The 20,535-nt window shown below is 36.3% G+C and overlaps 1 protein-coding gene across 1 annotated transcript; it reads left to right on the top strand.

The window, feature by feature from the left end:
- The first annotated feature begins 3,674 nt into the window (after positions 1–3,674).
- On the top strand, positions 3,675–19,197 carry LOC144439428 (uncharacterized). The gene is made up of 12 exons (XM_078128716.1): positions 3,675–5,834; positions 7,241–7,744; positions 8,618–8,692; positions 9,493–9,588; positions 10,427–10,561; positions 10,661–10,759; positions 11,258–11,386; positions 11,692–11,781; positions 12,893–13,021; positions 13,794–13,880; positions 14,430–17,513; positions 18,655–19,197. Exons 1-11 carry the CDS (start codon positions 3,675–3,677, stop codon positions 17,508–17,510), a joined length of 6,585 nt encoding a protein of 2,194 aa, XP_077984842.1. The 3' UTR covers positions 17,511–17,513; positions 18,655–19,197.
- The last annotated feature ends 1,338 nt before the right edge of the window (positions 19,198–20,535 follow it).

Below are 20,535 nucleotides of genomic sequence, written 5' to 3'. Positions count from 1 at the left end.
ATATTATTATCCAAACACAAACAAACTCAAATTGTAAGTTACAAAACATTTTATTCGCTCTTGCCATGTTAACAGAGCAATATCTCTGGAACTGTAATGCATCCATAATGGGGGGGGGGGGGGAGAAGTTGCTTTAAGGATGAACAAGGATGTACTGCTGAAATGGGTTACTTTTTCCCCTAAAAACTCAAACTTCAAAATGGGTCTATTTTGTTTGTACAATGGCCAGTATATAAGACATAAGACAGATAAAGACATGTATCTCTTCAATGTCTCCATTCCTAGAGTAAAAACTTATACAAATCATGCCCCCCCCCCCCCCCATGTTTTTGTGTACCATAATGTGCACTAGCTGCAACTGGAACGTGTTTTTAAAAAAATGTTTGTTAGGTACGAAACTTGTTTGTAATATATACACTGTGAACAGTATGGCATCACCATGTAGATATGGATACACATATTTTTGAAGCTGTATACACAATAGATCTAATCAATTTATTTTTGGTCCGCACCCAAAAATCAGCGCCCTCAACTACAATCACAATTTCAACATTTTTCTGTACGACGTATGGATAATATTGACCACATGTGGATGTTTAATTATTGTAATTATTGGTATTTTAATAACATTTTCAGTGAATATATTAGTTGTCTGATTGAAGACTGTTACACAGTACAATTTTAACTCGGTAACATTCAAAACCAAACTTTCGTTCAAAATTTAAACTTGCCACTGCACTACCTACAGCTAATATTGACCACTAATTAACAGATACGATGTCTTTTTGATAAATAATTGACCATTTTTTTAGTGAATATATTTCGGGTTATTTATATTTAAAAAAATATATCCCAGTTGCAGGTTTAAATAATTATGGATCTTCGATAATTGTGAACAGCTCTCCTAGTGGCCAAACTACAAATTTCCCTCTTTCTGATAACTGGCCATATTCATAATATGCTACAGATCTGTTGCTCAAGTACAAAAGTTTCTACCCTAAACATCAGAACCAGTTATTGGAACATCATCAGCATTCATGCTATTATTTTGTACTGTGTTTGCAGTATATATAAACAAAATTGTGAATGTAAATTTTGAACATATAAAGGTGAAAGTGTGTTGAAAATATACATTTATTTTTCTTTGAATGCTTTAGAGGGCCAAAAGTTAGATCAATCGTTTTAATAATAACTGTGTTTCACTGTAAGATGTGTTGACTCTGATTCACTCCTGGGTCTATATATATCAATTCGATATTCCAACTTTCTACTGTTCATGTTTTTATTGAATAGGCCCCTCTGAGAGGGCGCTGTTTTATTGCAGGGAGCCCTCCACGATATCTATTGATTAGGCATTATGGCGTCCAGCCAAGGCCAGCCGTACCACTTTTCTAGAGAAGATGGCAGAGATTTTCAAGTGGAAAATATTATCGGTAGTCCACCAACAAGAGGTAATATAAAGCACACGGCATCCATTTTCAAGTTTTGAAATTCAGAGTAGTTTGTAGAGGCTGATAGAAAAATATTTGAAACCTCTTCCTCGTCACTTGTGGGCTTGGATCATCGTCGATAGAATCACACACTCACAGACACTTGTGACCTCAGATATGTTTGAGAATACAATAAATTATCGATTTAATTGCCGTATTTGGTGATAGTATTGACTTATTTGGTCGATGATATGTGAAGTTGATAAAAAATCGGGTTTCTAGGACCGCATGACTGGTTTTGTACAATGACACGTTAAATAAACACGTCCCTGGAATAGTGTACATGTACTTGTATGTAGAGTAAGTCGTGTAAACTGTGAATGTATTACATGCAGGGGGTGTACGGTTTTGTACCCTAGATTTGGTTTGCGATGGTTCGAAAAGGTGACAAATACAGCAATGAAATATATTAAAGGAAAGAATATGGAGGGTCACACCATAGGTAATACATATGTACTTCTAAACCAATTGCCCAAGCTACTAGGCATAATATTATGATTTCATAAAATGATTTGATCTTGACTTGAATGATAATTCTGAGTCAAAAAAACTGACGAGTAAATTTGACTGTTGGTAATGATATTCCAAGGTGTATCTAGATTTTGTCATATTCAAGGGAAGATTAGCTGGTCAATGTTGTCATGGGCAAGTTAGACTGCAAACTTATAGTTGCATCATGTGACCCATGGCATTGTTAGCCACCTCAACACCCACCACCCCCACCCCCATGGAGGGGGCTATTACAAGAGACTGCATCCATCTATGTGTCCATCAGTAATACATCATTTCTCTGACATGCAGTATCCAATTTCAATCAAACTTGGTATAAAGGTTACATATCATATGGGAAATATGCATGTCAGTTTGTTTTATGGCATATCCCTATTTTTTTAACAATGAGTATTTATTGCGTAACTCAAAATCTTTAATACATCCTCCATTCAAGTGTCTACCCCCATATTGTTGGGTGCAAGCTTTCTTTTGAGACTTTCACCATTGAGTCACCCTGAAGTTCAGGGTGACTGGGTCAGTTATCAAAATCAAACTATTTCGTACATATCACAGACACTTGTACCTATTTATAGCCAATTTCTTATAAATCATGTATGCAGGTAATACAGAAGAGGAGTGTACTTTAACATTATATTGTATTTGGTGTTCATACCATTTGTTACTGAATGGCAGCCATATTTGTAGTGCTAAATCAGATTTTCTAGCTAGTACCTATATGTGGTGTTTGCACTGGTACTTAGCTGCGTTTTCTTCATTTTTGACTTGTATGTTTTTTACATCAGGGCTTGACGGTCTACAGTACTGAGATGTGTTAGTTGTGTCTGTTTTGATGCATGCACTTCCTTCATGAGTACATGATTGTACCTAGCTATACATGAATTCAATTGCTCCACAAGTACCATGCATTATTGTATCTCTTATTTGATGTACTTTCTTCACAAGTACATGCATGCACTATATATATGCATCAATACATCAGTGCACCACTATCAGCAGTGTATATACCTGCATGTACTGTGTGCATCAGTACAGCAGTGTACCACTATCAGCAGTGTTTATACCTGCATGTACTTTGTGCATCAGTACAGCAGTGTACCACTATCAGCAGTGTATATACCTGCATGACTTTGTGCATCAGTACAGCAGTGTACCACTATCAGCAGTGTATATACCTGCATGTACTTTAATGTGCTACATTTATTTTCAACAGTCCATACTTGTGGTCAGAGAAACCACTAGTCTTTATACAATCATTCCCCAAGTTTTCTTCATTCAGCTCAGAAAAATAGGAATGACATCAGGCACTTTGTCAGCATGAGTTGAAAACGACTAGTTACAAAACTTTTACTTCACAAGTATTTTCTCGGAGAATAATAAAGTTATTTCAGTGAGAGCTTTATGGTGGTTCTGAATAGTTTGACTCATGTGTTGAGTACTGCAGAACCAATGTGGCGTAGTTGTCAAGGTAAACCCATATTCTCTGTGTGAATGTGTACACCTTAGCATGCACATGATGTAATGACCAAATGTCATGATGACTGACATTTGCTATTCCATTGATTAATTTCAGGTCCAAAGCCAATTCACACCAACATTGCTTTGGAGAGAGGTAACATTGGGAGGTCTGTTGAGGAGAAAGTAGATGCTAATACTGTCAGAAGGTTTGAGAAAATGAAAAGTGTTTTGCAAAATAGTGAAGTTGAAGCCAAACCAAGCAGTAGTAAACAAGAAAAGGATGTTGCAGGCAGAGGTTTGGCGCAAAATCTGGGCAAACAGTTACTGGGTATGATGATACATAATAATCAATCACAGCAACCACCTTGCCCCAGCCAGGTAGATGAGCTCTTAAAAATATTACAACCACAGCAGCAGCAATATCAAGGGCAACAATGTAAAACAGGAAGTGGTAAATTTGGTTCTCATCAACAGATGGAGGCACAACCACCACTGCCGCCACCACTACCATTTGCACCTCCACCACTGCCATTGGCACCACCACCATGCCTACCACCACCACCGCCACCTCCGCCACCTGATACAGGACCACAAACTCCCTTTTATGGTTCCGAACCAATACAATTTAGATTAAAAACTGGTGCACAGAAAAGTATGCCATCATCTGCTGCACCACCACCACCTTTGCCTCCACTGCCACCACCCCCTCCACCTCCACCGCCGCCACCCCCACCACCACCACCCCAGTCATTGCTAGATGATATGAACATGCAGAACAGATCTCTAAAGAAGTTTGAAAAACAAGGAGGGCAAAAGATAGACACTCCAAAACCAGAGACGGGGAACATTCATCCTGATTTGGTGAAAATAGAATCAGACATGGAGCAGAAAATGGACAGTTCAAAAAAAGTTGTTTTTGATGTTATTCAGCAACAACTTCTCATACCTCCACAACAATTATCAAAGTCTGCTGAAGAGGAACGTATAAAAACCATTCAAGAAATGAAGAAATTGATTGAAATTCAACTGTCTGCAGGTAAAATCAACTCAGCTACAATAGAACACTGTCAACAACTCCACTCTGAAATATGTAAGGCGCTAAAGAGATCTAATGATTTTGTCACACAAACTGACAGTTCAAAAACCCCAAACAAATTCACTAAAAGAGGAACTTCAGGCAGTGAAGGTCAGCATGGTGAGTCTGTGAAATACTCACCACATCTCAATATGGGAGACTCCGAATGTGAATCTATGAAATCTCCATCAGATATAAAATTGGGCCGTGGAGGCCGAGACTTTGTAAAGGGTCAGACACATGCAAATGTTGCACAGAGTGAGGAAGACTTTGTGAAGAATCCATTGCATATCGATCATACACCGACTGATGTGAACATTGTTGACAATCCAGTGGATACTGAAAATGCACAATCTGACCAGATCTTGATTGAGCAGATAGCAGAAGTCAGTAAACTCCACACACTGGTCGGATTCAAAATCTCTGCAGGAGACATGGACGAAACAAAGACAGCTCAGTATCAGGAAATACATCAAAAACTGACTTTTCAGTTGAGGGCAATGCAGAATCAACTCAAACAAAGTCATTCAATGAGAACTCAGTGTTGCTTGGACATTAAAGCTCACAACGAACCAAAACAAAGCAATGTCGTTCAACAAAGTGAAATTGGCACAGTAATGAATGTGTCCACTGCAAACAAGATTGAAAACATCACACAAGGTCATTCCAAGACCTCAACATATAGCAAGACAGACCTCCAGAATGTTTCAATAAACAGACCTGCTGAGAATAGGTTGGATAATCTGGAAGTACCAGACCCACTATTCAAAGACAAGACTGGAGCTAAGGATGTAATTATGCCAAGTAAAGAAAATTATTCAGCTTGGAACAATCCCGCCGACTGCTCCCAGTTGATATCATTTCTTCAAAAACTGTCTCAGTTGCAAGCTGATAAATCATACCAACAACCACAGAGTTCATCAGATAATCCTGACAGAGCTGCTGCTGGAATGACATTGAAAGATGATTCAGCATGGAACAATCCCGCCGATTGCTCCCAGTTGATATCATTTCTTCAAAAGCTGTCTCGATCACAAACTGATAAATCGTTCAAACAATCTAAGAGTTTATTAAATAATTCTGACAGAGATGCAACCGAGATGACATTGAAAGAAGACAAACATCAAGTGCACACACAGAGTGCAAGCAGTACTGCTTTTCAGAAACGATTAACCTTTGATTTGTACAGAGCATTAAAGAGAAAGGCTGGTGGAGAAGAGTTCCACTCACCCTCTCACAGTTCTGATGAATTTCTTCATAAAAATAGTGGACCAGCAGCAAAAAAACACAAATCAGTTCTGGTATGAACATCCTTATGGAATCATTTTTTTTTTTTTAAATACAAATACGAACTGATTATTTACATGTATATATATGTATCTATATTAAACATGTATATGCATGTAAATATCTAGTATATGTACTATGTCATTTTGTTTGTAGTTTTGTGCTGTAATATGACATTACAGACAAGAGTTAGTGCTTTACACAGCCATGTAGGCAGCATTCTTCCTGCTTTGCATGTATGCAAGTAGAATTTAATCCCATACTGTAGTTTTACATCTACTGGTTGGCTGCAAAGCGTAGGAGGTAACATAATGGCATTGGCTGTTTGTCTGTGTTGGTCTGTTTGACCATGTCTCGTATGTCAATTATTGTTTATGTAAATATCTACATGTATGTATAGTTGATGTCTGTGTAATGGGTTCACTTTGTGTTTTGAGGAGACATTGCTGTGTATGATGTTATGAACTAGCATAGTTAATTGTAGAACTATATATTAGACACTAATTAACAGTGCATTACAAGTGTGATTGTGCATGCAGTGTGGGGAAAGGGGATATGACATTGTCTGCCTTAGAATGAATGTTCTCTGCATGTAGGTGTCAAATGGTAATTTTACATTGATAGTTGTGTTTTTTACAATTGTTCGGTAAAATAAACTTAGTTTGGCTCAGAGGTAATCAGCTATTAAGTATAGATAATTTGATTTGTAGTTTGTCACCCATCAGTGAAATACTGTCTGGTAACAAAATGGCACATTGGTTGTGGAACAAATTGTTTTCAATAAGTAGTTTATGTGCCTTTATTGTTACATTCAGTAAATGTCATTCATTAGTACATTTAACAAATGCCATTCATTGCATTCAAGTGCCATTCATTGCATTTAACAAATGCCATTCATTGCATTCAACAAATGCCATTCTTTGCATTCAACAAGTGCCATTCTTTGCATTCAACAAGGGCTATTTATTCAATAAGTGCCATTTATTACATTCAATGAGGCCATGCATTGAAGTGTGGCATTCTTTGTATTCAACAGGTGACATTCACTATTAAATTTAACAGGTGTCATTCATTGCATTCAAGGAGTGCCATATATTATTACATTCAACGAGTGACATTCTTTGCATTCAATAATGGCATTCAATAGGTATCATTCATTACATTCAACAATCGCCATTCATTACGTTCAACTGATGCCATTCAATATTACATTCAACTGAGGCCATTTATCATTACATTCATCAAGTGTCATTCACTGTACCATGGCCAGTCATGCCATTCATTATTACATTCATTAAGTACCATTCATTGCATTCAACAAGTGTCGTTCATTGCATTCAACAAGTGTCATGTATTATTACATTTCCAAGACTCAACAGGAAAGATTTTGATGATATTTTATAATATTGAATATTTCCAGGCCACTGCAAGAGAGGAATCTGATCATGATGTGAATTGGCATCCCAGAGATAAGGATATAAAGAAAGGTAAAAGGGACAACAAAATGGATGACACATCAAACATTGACCACTACTCTCAGCAAGAGACAGGGAAAAAAGATGACCCAGACAGAAAGAGAGAAATGTGGAGGAAGCGAGGAAAGTCTCCCTGTGAACAGGATGACAGTCAGGCTGTAACAAAAAGAATGAGACAATGGCCAGAAGGTAATGAGAAGAGAAGTCCAGAGAATACCAACAAAACAGCAAAAGAGCCAACTCAAAGTGGGGATCATGTTGGACCATTGCATCATGGGAAAACAGAGCATCAAAAGTTGCATCGTGGGAGAAACGATGATGGAAGAGAAAGTGGGCGATTTCAGCATACAGGTGATGTGAGGCAGTCAGAGAGAGATGGTGAACAACTTAAAAACAAACCAAAAACCTATAACTGTAGTGCCTGCAAGATGTTTTTGGCTGGTGTTACGGTAAGTTTTACATGGACTTTTACTTGTGTATTGTTAATCTCCTATGTGTTAAGAAGTTATGGTATAGAAAAGATCATAAAATAATTGTGATAGTTGTTATTGATTTCAAAAACTTGAGCTTATACATAAACACATTGTCATGTATTCAAGGTGTCATTCATTGCATACAAAATCGTTTGATCGCACGGTATGATTTTTACAAAAATTTGGTATTTCTGATAAACATTTACATGATGTATGTAGTAAGAACAGAACCTCCATTCTGTGTGAGTTCCAGTGTCGGTAACTCAAAGATATTAACACCTGTGATTGCAGTATTTCCTTCTACTTTCACTTACTATGCTTGTACAAGTATGGTCACAGAGAACATGACAAGCACTCTTGCAAATAACCAGAGTACGCCACACTTGCAATCATTCAACATGGGGTTCCAGGGCTTGAAATTAACTTTTTTCTTTTGTAGTCCTAGTAGGCTACCAATTTCAGAAATAGGTAGCCCAAAGATTGTGACCTGTAGTCCCATATTCCTGAACTGAAAACAGATTTCGTCTATTGGAAATATGTGTGTTATTAAAATACTATCATGTTCATAAATTTCCATCCTTTAAATCATCACATAATCAGTGGTAGCCTGAGAAGGCTACCAGCTGCAAATTATGGTAGCCGAATGACAAGAATTGGTAGTCTGTGGGCATGGGACTACTGTTAATTTCCAAGCCCTGGGTTCTTTCATATTATTCTGAATGTTTGATAAATTTACACAAGGAATGAGGCAATTTCATATTTTACAAATAAAACACCATTTTTTGATAATATACAATCTGTGAACATTGTTGTAATAATCTATTTCATTTTTATCTTACTGACCTTTAGGCTTATAAAGAACATATTTTACTTAAAGTACATGAACTTCAATATAATCATCTAAGGATGGGTAGACGAAATCCTGTAAGTCTTCATTTATTATACTTAATATATATTCCAGTAAGGATTATTTCTACCTTTTGTACATTTGTATTGGTTGTCTTCACACTCTCTGGATAATCTTGAATAATCAAGGCTTTACAAATGGTGCAATAACTATCTCTCCATCACCTGCCATGATGAACATCATTGAGACTCATATTGTTAGATCGCCCTCAAGTGGTCAGAACATGTCATTATCCAGCAGCACACACTAGTGAGGTCTAGTATGAAGCATTATGGGAAATGAGGAAAGTAGGAGCTTCTCACACCTTGCAATAATGGCCTCAGTAGTGGTGTCAGCTGTAAGAACAAAAAGAAACTTATAGTATGTACACATGTGTATCACCTATTGCAACAACTTGTTATACCTTCACTATATAACCAGTAACAGACAAGTATTTACAAGCAGAACTTGTTACAAATAGGGAAAGTAAATAAACTGAATTGGGTTAATAACACTTTGCACAGCATGTTGGAACTACACTTTGTGTGGTTCTATTGCTGCTTGTAAATGTGTGCCTGTCGCTGGTTGTGTTTTCCTTGTGTGTTGGTATTGTAATTCATACTTCAGCAATTACTCAAGCCTTTTGATATTTCATATTTTGATAACTCTATCAACAGTACGGTTATCAGCGATGATAATTCTTATTATGAAAACTGTATCAAACCCAATATTTTTTTTGATATTTTGGCGTGATTTAGAAGTAATCCGAGTTTGATAATACTATGTATACACTGATTGTATGCATGTATGTATATTTCATTCACCTACACAACTCCAGGTAACAGCAAAGGAGAAGTTAGCTGTAGAGGGCTACAAAGTTCGTGATGGTTTATGGCTTTGTTCTATATGTGATGTCAAACGCCCAACCTCCAAGGTGAGATTGTAGTAAGGCACTTTCATGTAGTTGTCCAACATGTCAAATACCCAACCTCCAAGGTGAGATTGTAGTAAGGCACTTTCATGTAGTTGCCAAATGTTTATTCTCTGAAGAAAATCACAGGGACAAGAGTTGTGTACACGAGGAGTTGTACACGACAAATTGATATGCAAATTAGGTCTAAAATGTGATTTTAAATCAAAAGTCTTGAATTTCAAATGTAATGGGCACATTACATGAAAAATAATTTGAAATAAACACACAATCATATAGTTGGTGGGAATATAAAATGTAATTGTAGACATGAATTTAAAAGTATTGACATAAGATGATCTACAGCTCTGCTCAGTGTACCGGTACGTATGACCGTAAGGTAAACACTATCTCAGAAACAATTTGTCTTTGATTTACTTGCTCTATGCCATGACCCTGATGGCAGTAATTCAAAAATATTATATAAAAGGTGTACTTTATCACTGATTATTTATTTCAATGTCCTTGTGTTGGACAGTTGGAGTCAATACAGATGGACTGATGGCATAACTTTCCCATTGTTGATATGCAAATAAGATCAAAAAGATATTTTAGTTATCAAACATTTTTAAGACAGCAAATACTGACAAGTGAATTTGATAGTTGGTAGTGATGTTCCGAAGCAAGGGTGTCTAGATAATAATACATTTCTCAAAATTATGTGATCATTTTGATTGTTTGCAATTTACATATAGACTGTATACTGAGTAAACATGAATTAAAATGTAATCATTTGTGTTGCAATACCATTGGTGCTATTTTATTTTTATTTATCCTTTTTGTCTTTCTTTCATCTCTTCAGAAATTAATGTATCATTTTGAAAGTGCACCACACAGGATTCAAAAACAAAAACTGATGCTTCAAGTAGGTAAAAGCCAGACCGAGGTGATTCAGCAAATGTATCAAGGCTCAATCAAACCCTTGGATGGCAAAGATGTAAGTATTAAATGTTGTTATATTTTCATTTCTACTCTTCACCGTGACTGATATGAGATTGCAAGCTAACTATATTTACATCACCTTGTGATTTTTCAGAAAATGATGGTTGAAGAGAGACTTAAAACTGTAGGAACAACATTAAATGATGGTGGTTTTGACTGTGTCATATGTTTGACTAAATATGATCCTACCCAAGTAAGTAGTAAATATTATGACATACATACAAATGATGACTTGCACTGGTACCCTGCATACTGCTAGTATGTGTACTGCAGTGCAGTACTGAAAATATTATTGCATACTTGCTTGCAAAAGAGGACATGATAATTCTTTGCACACAAAATTGCTTGATCGCACAGTAGATTTTTTTTTGAATTTTGCTGTTTCGGTTAAACATATGCAATAATAACAGAACCCCATGCCACGTGAATAGCTGTATGGGTATTCTGAGGTATTTGCACTAGGCCATCAGTGTTTTCAACTGCACTTTCACAAGCGTAACTGCAGAGAACACTGCAAATGCTCATACAAATGCCCCACATATGCCACACCTGTACTTGCACATTATAGCATTTTGTTGGAGTTCTTGTCTTACTAAGTGATGCTAACCCATCAAGTAGTAAACAGTGCAGTTGTGTAATACGTTAATGTTGTATTATACCATAGGTGATTATTTTCTTATCCTATTTTCAGACACGTGCCCAACATTTATCAAACAGGACACATCATGATGCTCTGGCCTACCTACGGAGAATTGCTAAGTTGAAAAATCTCATCGTTGATCTCTCCAAGCAAAATAACAGCAATGCATTGAAGGCTGCAGTAAGTACAAAGTTTTTCATTGTATAAATTCCTACCTAGTTTGACTATGGTCACTGATTTTTCTCACCACCGTCTTAAACATACTGACCAACTCATAACCGCAGTACATTGTAGGTTGGAGTCAGTACAAAGTTTTTTCATTGTATAAGCCCATATTAGCACCACAAATAACCGCAATGCGTTGTAGGCTGTAGTAAGTACAAACTGTCATAAACCCTACACCCTACACCATGTATACACAAAAACAAAGTGTGTGCGTTGATGGTCAATCTTGTCATTGTATTTGTATTTATCTCTTTCATAAGGGGTCAATTGAACACAAAATCAAATCTGAAAGCAGTGCTGATGATGGCTGTTACTGTGCTCTATGTGATAAGAACTTTGCAAGCAAAGATGTAAGTACTGTAAGTTTATATGAACACACAGGAATAGGTATGATCTCTAGCTTTTTGCATATATTAATAGAATCCCGCACACCAATGGGCTGAGATGGAATATCTCGCAGGGAATTTTTGTCTCGTATGAGTCATAGGTGAGTATGAGACAAAACATTTTCTAAGTGTGAGATATGCCATCTAAGACCATTGGTGGTGGGATTATTTGTCTTGTGTCCTCTTTATTATGGCAAAAAAACAAAATGTAACAGGTGCACCAAATACATACTGTGGGATGAAATCCATTCCAACATTTGTTGTGCCACTCTCTCAGTCTGTCAGGAGTTGTTATTCTCTGACATCTCAAGCTTTGTCTAAACTCAATTCTAACATAATATCTAGTAATTTCATTCTGATATATCATTTTGTATGACAACAAACATTATAGTTTGACACGCAGTGTTCTCCACAGGATAGATTGCAAGGATGGCGGATAATTTGCATATTAATTTACATAAAAATAGCATGGTAATTTACATATTAATTTACATAAAAATAGCATGGTAATTTACATATTAATTTACATAAAAATGTGATAATTTGCATATTAATTTACATAAAAATAACATGGTAATTTGCATATTAATTTACGTAAAAATAGCATGATAATTTGCGTATTGGTTTGTATAGTGATCAGCATATAATATGCATGTCTTCAACACTGGACCAAACTTTGACATGTTTATTTTAACACATACATACATGTACATTGAGGATCAGCCATTTCTCTTCAAGTGAAAGTATTATTACGATTTTGTCATTCAAAGATTACTAAAACTCGAGGATGATGCTAGAATGCTTTTGAAGCGCGGTAGTAACTAGCTCTTGATGTATGCGCTACGATGTTCGACACGTCTTTCCGTCTTCTGGAAAGACGTGTCGAACATCGTAGCGCATCCATCCAGAGCTAGGTAGTAACCTGCCAAGCATGGCAGCCTAGATGGCAAGGACGGTACTTGCACCATGCTTTCTCTATAGTGGGGAGAACATGGAGTTTGAGAGGGTTCACCGTTGGTTCTGGTCTTGAATTCAATGAATACAATACTTACATGTATGCCATCCTTTTCACCAGGAATATTCTGATCACAGATGGCACAATTTCAACCAACATGAAGGAATCAAACATATGTTACATGTTATCATCACTGTTAAGAAGGCTATTGAACAAAATCAAAGAGATACAATTCAATCATTGGTGAAGGTACGTCATTTAGACCATACGTTACCGTAGTAACAATGTAATCTCTAGGAGGACCTTGTTTTTGCTATACACACATAAACTAATTGTTCACAAAGCACATAAGAGAAGTATGCTCTCAGTATGTGTATATAAAGCATGTAGATGTATTTTAAAACTCTTTCAACATTTGCATACAGGTATGCAGTGAATATACCCCAAGTATGCACTTGCACCAGGGCAAGTAATCTCTGATACATATGTAATAATACCACTTGTATGCACACACACCAGTGCAAGTAATCTCTGGTACATACGTATTAATACCACTAGTATGCACACACACCAGTGCAAGTAATCTCTGGTACATATGTAATAATACCACTAGTATGCACACACACCAGTGCAAGTAATCTCTGGTACATACGTAATAATACCACTAGTATGCACACACACCAGTGCAAGTAATCTCTGGTACATACATAATAATACCACTAGTATGCACACACACCAGTGCAAGTAATCTCTGGTACATACATAATAATACCACTAGTATGCACACACACACCAGTGCAAGTAATCTCTGGTACATGTGTAATAATATCACTAGTATGCACACACACCGGTGTAAGTAATCTCTGGTACATATGTAATAATACCACTAGTATGCACCCACACCGGTGTAAGTAATCTCTGGTACATATGTAATAATACCACTAGTATGCACCCACACCGGTGTAAGTAATCTCTGGTACATAGATAATACTATAACTTTGTTGGTTTGATATTCTTGTAGGATCATGATGACAGACTGAACATCACACCTTGTGGTCTAAATCAGTTTTTCTGTGGGATATGTGAGACAGTCCAGCAAAAAATTAAAGTGAGTATCATATGCATTCTTAGTTTACACTTACAGTATTTTGAAAGTGTACTTGAACCTGAAAAGTATTTATATTTGAATTGTAGTCATAAATTTATTTTGGCACGTTTCAAATGTTCTTCTTTGTCTTTGGCCATAGAGCACGGACAGCATCATGGTATTAATTCTCATAATAGATTATGTACTACTTGTAACTTAGGGGATGTCGTAGATGAGTACCACTTTCTTTTAATTTGTCCAGTATATGATCACCTTAGAAACCAACTCATCCCAATCAGTATTCACAACCAACCCAATAAGTTTAAAATTCTAATGAGTACTGCTAATTCTGATATCTTGCTCAAACTATGTAAATATGTATACAAAGCTATTTAGAGATAAGAATTTCCAAAGTAAATACTATATGATATATTTTTCTCACTTTTGCTATCTGTATGACATAAATGTATTTTTCACCATTAGTCAACTTTGTATATGGGCCGGTGACCTAAAAACGTAATAAACATTTTATATTATTGTATTTCAAATGTATTTTACTCTTCATTCAAGGTTCATGAACTTCATTTGAAAAAACACGGACACAGAATTAAAAGAATTTACTTTGAAGAAACTGGTACTGCTCTACAACATTTCAAGACACAAAGTGGAAACAAGAAGAGCAATCCTGGAGAAAGAAGCAAAGATAGTGAACAGAGTATGGCCAGGTCAAGTCAGGAGATACCTATGAGAACAACTTGTGTTGCAGAAGGTGGCACTCCAAAGAAATCTGAATCTGGTGTAATTGAACAAAGTCGAACCTATGCACCAGAAAAGTCTATTAAAAATATGCTGTCAAGGATTGAAGCATCCAGGAACAAACATAATGAACATGTAGCAGCAAGTGCTGGAAAAACTGCAAGAAGCAAGAGAGAGACAATGGAAAAATATGAGAGACTTCAAAATAAACACAAGGCCCAAAAACGAGATGACTTTATGAAGTCTTCAGAGATGAAATCTGTAGTTGAGACTGAAAAGGACAAAGCTAGGACTCAGCATAAAACAACTATGAAAAGAGATATTAACCAATTACATGGAAAAGATAGAGTGGTAGGAAACAAAACAGATTTCAAAGGAAATACTGACAAACATAGAGATAAGAAAAATGATCACAAGCATAGACAAGAAGAGGAAGATGACGGATATAGAAAGAAGAACGAGAAACACAAATATAAAGATGAAAATAGAGACAGAAAGACTGGACACAAACATAAATTACAAGAAGGTGCACAAAAAGTTGCTGGTAGTTGTACAAAAGATAACAATAGTGATGTCCATACTGTTGTAAAGAAAACCACAGAAGGCAGTGAAGAAAGTTGTGTTGTAATTGACAAGAATGAAACTGAAGGAGGGAATGATGTATGTAGAATTGAAACAAACAGAGGTGGGACAGATTCAACCAATACTATCAATGATAAACCCAGCAAGGATGCTGATAAACCCATTAAGGATGTTGATGAAGCCTACAAGGATACTGATAAAGCCAGCAAGGATGCTGATAAACCCTGCAAGGATGCTGATAATGCTAGCATGGATGCTGATAAACCCAGCAAGGATGCTGATAATGCTAGCAAGGATACTGATAAAGCCAGCAAGAATGCTGATAATGCCAGCAAGGATGCTGATAATGCCAGCATGGATGCTGATAAAGCCAGCAAGGATACTGATAAACCCTGCAAAGATACTGATAAACCCTGCAAGGATGCTGATAAACCCTGCAAGGATGCTGATAAACCCTGCAAGGATGCTGATAATGCCAGCATGGATGTTGATAAACCTGACAAGGGTGTTGATAAAGCCGACAAGGATGCTGATAAACCCAGCAAGGATGCTGATAAACCTGGCAAGGATGTGGTGAATGATGGTGATACTGGTGACATAGTAAACAGAGAAACCTTATCACCAGCTGTCACAGATAAACATAAGGAAGAAGAATCAGACAGCACAAGGGAGGAGGCTACTGACACACTGATGGGGAAGTCTACCAAGAAAAGACCAGAGTTTGATAAACTTTTACGAAACATGAAAGAAGTAAGAATTGTGTTGGTGGATTGTATGGCAACCAAATCAAAGACCTGTAAAGTTGTCACTGAAAAAACAACACAATCGCAATCCCCAAAATGTCAATTTGATGAAAGTGTAGCCTCAACTGAAATTAAGATAGCAGTGAGGGACAAGACTAGCAAATATGAAAAAAGTAAAACGTCAGCCATGACTAGTGATTTCACCATTGCAGAAAAACAAAAGGACAACTATGCCAGAGAAACACCAATTAAAGAAAAGGACACCACACAAATAGCTAAAGAAAAGGACACCACGCAGATAGCTAAAGATAAGGACACCACACAAATAGCTAAAGAAAAGAACACCACACAAATAGCTACAGAAAAGGACACCACACAAATAGCTACAGAAAAGGATACCACACAAATAACTAAAGAAAAGGACACCGCACAAATAGCTACAGAAAAGGACACCACACAAATAGCTAAAGATAAGGACACTTCACAAATAACTAAAGAAAAGGACACCGCACAAATAGCTACAGAAAAGGACACCACACAAATAGCTAAAGAAAAGGATAACACACAAATAGCTAAAGAAAAGGATAACACACAAATAGCTAAAGAAAAGGACACTTCACAAATAGCTAAAGATAAGGACACCACACAAAAAGCTAAAGAAAAGAACACCACACAAATAGCTAAAGAAAAGGACACCACACAAATAGCTAAAGATAAGGACACCACACAAATAGCTACAGAAAAGGACATCACACAAATAGCTACAGAAAAGGTCAAGACACAAATAGCTACAGAAAAGGTCAAGACACAAATAGCTACAGAAAAGGTCAAGACACAAATAGCTAAAGAAAAGGTCAAGACACAAATAGCTACAGAAAAGGTCAAGACACAAATAGCTACAGAAAAGGTCAAGACACAAATAGCTACAGAAAAGGTCAAGACACAAATAGCTACAGAAAAGGTCAAGACACAAATAGCTACAGAAAAGGTCAAGACACAAATAGCTACAGAAAAGGTCAAGACACAAATAGCTACAGAAAAGGTCAAGACACAAATAGCTACAGAAAAGGTCAAGACACAAATAGCTACAGAAAAGGTCAAGACACAGGGCAAAGTGGTGAAAAGTGAGAGGGGTAAAATTGAAAAAGATTCTGAAGAGACAAGGAAGCCATCAAAGAAAAGTCCGTGTGTTAGGAAAGTTCTAAGAGTAATTTTACATGACATTTACAAGTCACCAAAGAAAAATGATGGACAACCAGTAGCCAAGCCCTCTGCTGGACAACCAGTAGCCAAGCCCTCTGCTGGACAACCAGTTGTTATTTCAGATAAAAACACAGAGATATCAGATAAGATTGAGGACAACACTCCAGCTGCTACAAATGAGATAATGGAAAGCTGTAAAGATACAGACAAGAAGAGGAAATGTGAAGATACAACAGACAAGAAGAGGAAATGTGAAGATACAGCTAAGTGTTCGGCCATTAAAGTGAAACAGGAGACATTGGTGAAGGGAAATAAGCTAAAGAAAGATGACACTGAAGATTTCTTGAAAACTACATGTCTGAAATAGTTGGTGAGTGACTGTATACAGTATTAATTGGATATTTTCATATCATAGCTAATGTTGTAACCAAACATTGTCTGCACTCTGTGGTTGAGCTCTTTTCAAACAGAGTGCTCTGAAGTACTGCACAGACAGTAAAATACAGTGACTTTGGAACAGGAAATTGGAAATGAATGTGAAACTTGAACCTGCCAATCACAGACAGTAAAATACAGTGACTTTGGAACAGTAAATTGGAAATGAATGTGAAACTTGTACCTGTAAATCACAGACAGTAAAATACAGTGACTTTGTACAGACCTTGATCACATTATTCAGCTGGTGAAATGATATGTCCATGATGAACAAAGACCAACAATATCCAACTACCAGTACCATCAATTTATGGACATATTATTCTGTCAGGTTCAATTTATGGACATATTATTCTGTCAGGTTCTAAAAATAAATGAAATCATTGCATGATCAAGGTCTGTAGATTGAAACCTCACACTAGTTTCAAACTTACCATTCCAAAATAAGTATTTGTTTACTGTCTTCTTTATTCTTGGAACCATGAACAATATATTCTCCTTTGTAAATCTTGCTTTGCTTGTTTTAGCCTTACAAGGTCAACTTCAGATTAGGAATAAAATTTAGACATTGAAAAAGTTGTCTGTCAAAGCTATAGAAGATTCAGAAGTCCAGCACAAAAGAATAATCCCGTGTAATGTTATGGCTCTACTGATAAAAGACGATTTCCATCCAGCACATAATTTACTCCAACTTATGCGCTCAGGCGAGCAATACCGTTCAATCAAATCAGGTTCTAATCGCACATTGTTTAGCTTTTATCCAACTGCAGTCCGCACTCTTAATGAATCAATTTAAGTTCTCTGTTAACACATCAATCTTGTGTTAGGAGTCCTCTACAGAATATTGTTTTTGTAAATTTTTCATTACACGCAAAATCAATGCACATTTCAATATATATGTATCAGTATATATATGACAATAAAACACATATCATATCATATCATATCATATCATATCATATCATAAGGTAAAACTAATGCAATGACCTGGATTGAAACATAGTCATTTACAATGTAACATGTACAGTCAATGTTCAAAAGTTAATTTAACATTCTTGTTTCCAATTACATTTCAGAACTGTAAAACAAAAGAGGAAAGACAACTAGAAGAGTACATAGAATGTATTGGAGTCTATCAACAAGTACACTGTAGGAACTAGTGTTAGCGAGATGAACCATTTTGACCAGTGAATTCTAACTTGAAAACTTAATGACAACAGTTTACTTTCTGATTCTGATACTATTTTTTGGTTGTCCAATAATTTGGTTACAATTTTTATTGTGATCTCCAGGCCTCAGAGAGGTATACAACGCGATCATGTCTATACCTCTCATATACATATCTGCAGCCATTTTGATAAAAATACACAGTTTGACTTTATTCAAACCTAGCACAAAGATCAGATACTTTAAATTGAGATGATATGCACTTGAAAATGTGTAATTGCCAATATATCTATTGTTTGTACAGAAGTACAGATGACAACCAGATTTCAAAGATTTTTGACACAGATAAATATGTGATTCTGCATAGACACTTATCATGCAGCATCCTCAAGTATTTAATGCTGAATTCTATGTAGATATCTTGTACGTGTGTCAAATATGTGTTATGTATACTAACCCAAGTATATGTATATGTATAGCAAGCTATGTTACAAGATAACTAGGGCTCTTTTAGTCCATGTAATAATAAAAAATAATGTTTACTTCAAGAATTCGTGATTATTTATAGTATACACATATTGCCTGGCTTTATTTGGGCACTAGTCATATTATCCCTCATAATGAATGTGCCATTATGAAGTAACTATTTCCCTCAGCCTTGGGAAAGAATTGCTTCATAACGGCATGAGGAATAATCGTCCACTAGTGCCCAAATAAGGCCAGGCAATAAGTATTTTATAACACATCCTATCCCCATGCACATATTCGTTCAATAGTCCAAGCAAATGACCTAAAAGACTCCAATGCTACATGACTATTGCCCTAGGTGCAATAGAAGATAACCAGTGCCTTGCTCTATGCAGTTTGAGGTTACTATGGGTTATTAGTCCATACCATGTGACACAGTCTAAGCCAATCACTGAAGGCTGTATGAAAATGATATGTTATTATAACATCGATTTCAAACAACATTATTTTAATAGTTACCAGTAGCTACTCGTAGCTCTGCGTACCTACGAGTAACTCCGAGTAATATGCAGAGTGGAGTGCATATTACTAGGAGTTACTTGCAGCTCAGCATACCAACGAGTAACTCCTAGTAATATGTAGAATGGAGTGCATATTACTAGGAGTTACTTGCAGCTCAGCATACCTACGAGTAACTCCTAGTAATATGTAGAATGGAGTGCATATTCATGAGAGTAAACAAAAACAACAGAATAGAAATACTCTCATTAGAAGAAATAGTTCTACGTAAACTAAAGAGAGCTCTCATGGATTTAAGCTTTACAGTGTGTAAGTTATTGAAGTTTGTTTACATTTATCACTAGAAATAATGATAGCAAGATGTGTCAAAAGTAATAGTATCAAAATAAGATTTGACTGCCTTAATTAATTGCTTTGCTTTATTGTACCATGCCATGTATACAGAAAATACTGTTGCCAAAGGTGATTCAATACTGTCCCAGTGTACGATGTTACAAGTCAGTTAGTTTAAAATTCCAGTCGGAGTTTGTTCAGCTTTCATGTATTCAGTGGTGTGTTCGTTTGTGATTCTCGACACTTTCAAACAATGTTTATTGAGGTTCATGTCTTATAGACGTGATTTTATTGTTATCCATGCATATAATGATTGGTAGGGAAAACCCATTTTCTGACAAGTTGCATGGGGGGTTCTATTCTGTTTTCCAAATTTTTGTTTTCCTGGACTGACTTTCCAATACTGTAAAAAAAAGAAAGAAAGAAAGAAAAAAGATCAATATATATATATAACTTGGTGAGTATCAATC

The sequence above is a fragment of the Glandiceps talaboti genome, chromosome 8 (assembly GCF_964340395.1).
Source record: "Glandiceps talaboti chromosome 8, keGlaTala1.1, whole genome shotgun sequence".
Lineage (NCBI taxonomy): Eukaryota > Metazoa > Hemichordata > Enteropneusta > Spengelidae > Glandiceps > Glandiceps talaboti.
This window is presented reverse-complemented; position numbering and strand designations above follow the sequence as displayed.

Excerpts from the sequence above, each read along its gene's own strand:
- LOC144439428 (XM_078128716.1), top strand. The coding sequence starts at position 3,675 with ATGAAAAGTGTTTTGCAAAATAGTGAAGTTGAAGCCAAACCAAGCAGT. Across the intron at positions 10,760-11,257 it reads CTAAATATGATCCTACCCAA|ACACGTGCCCAACATTTATC; the intron begins GTAAGTAGTAAA and ends TCCTATTTTCAG. Across the intron at positions 11,387-11,691 it reads GCAATGCATTGAAGGCTGCA|GGGTCAATTGAACACAAAAT; the intron begins GTAAGTACAAAG and ends CTCTTTCATAAG.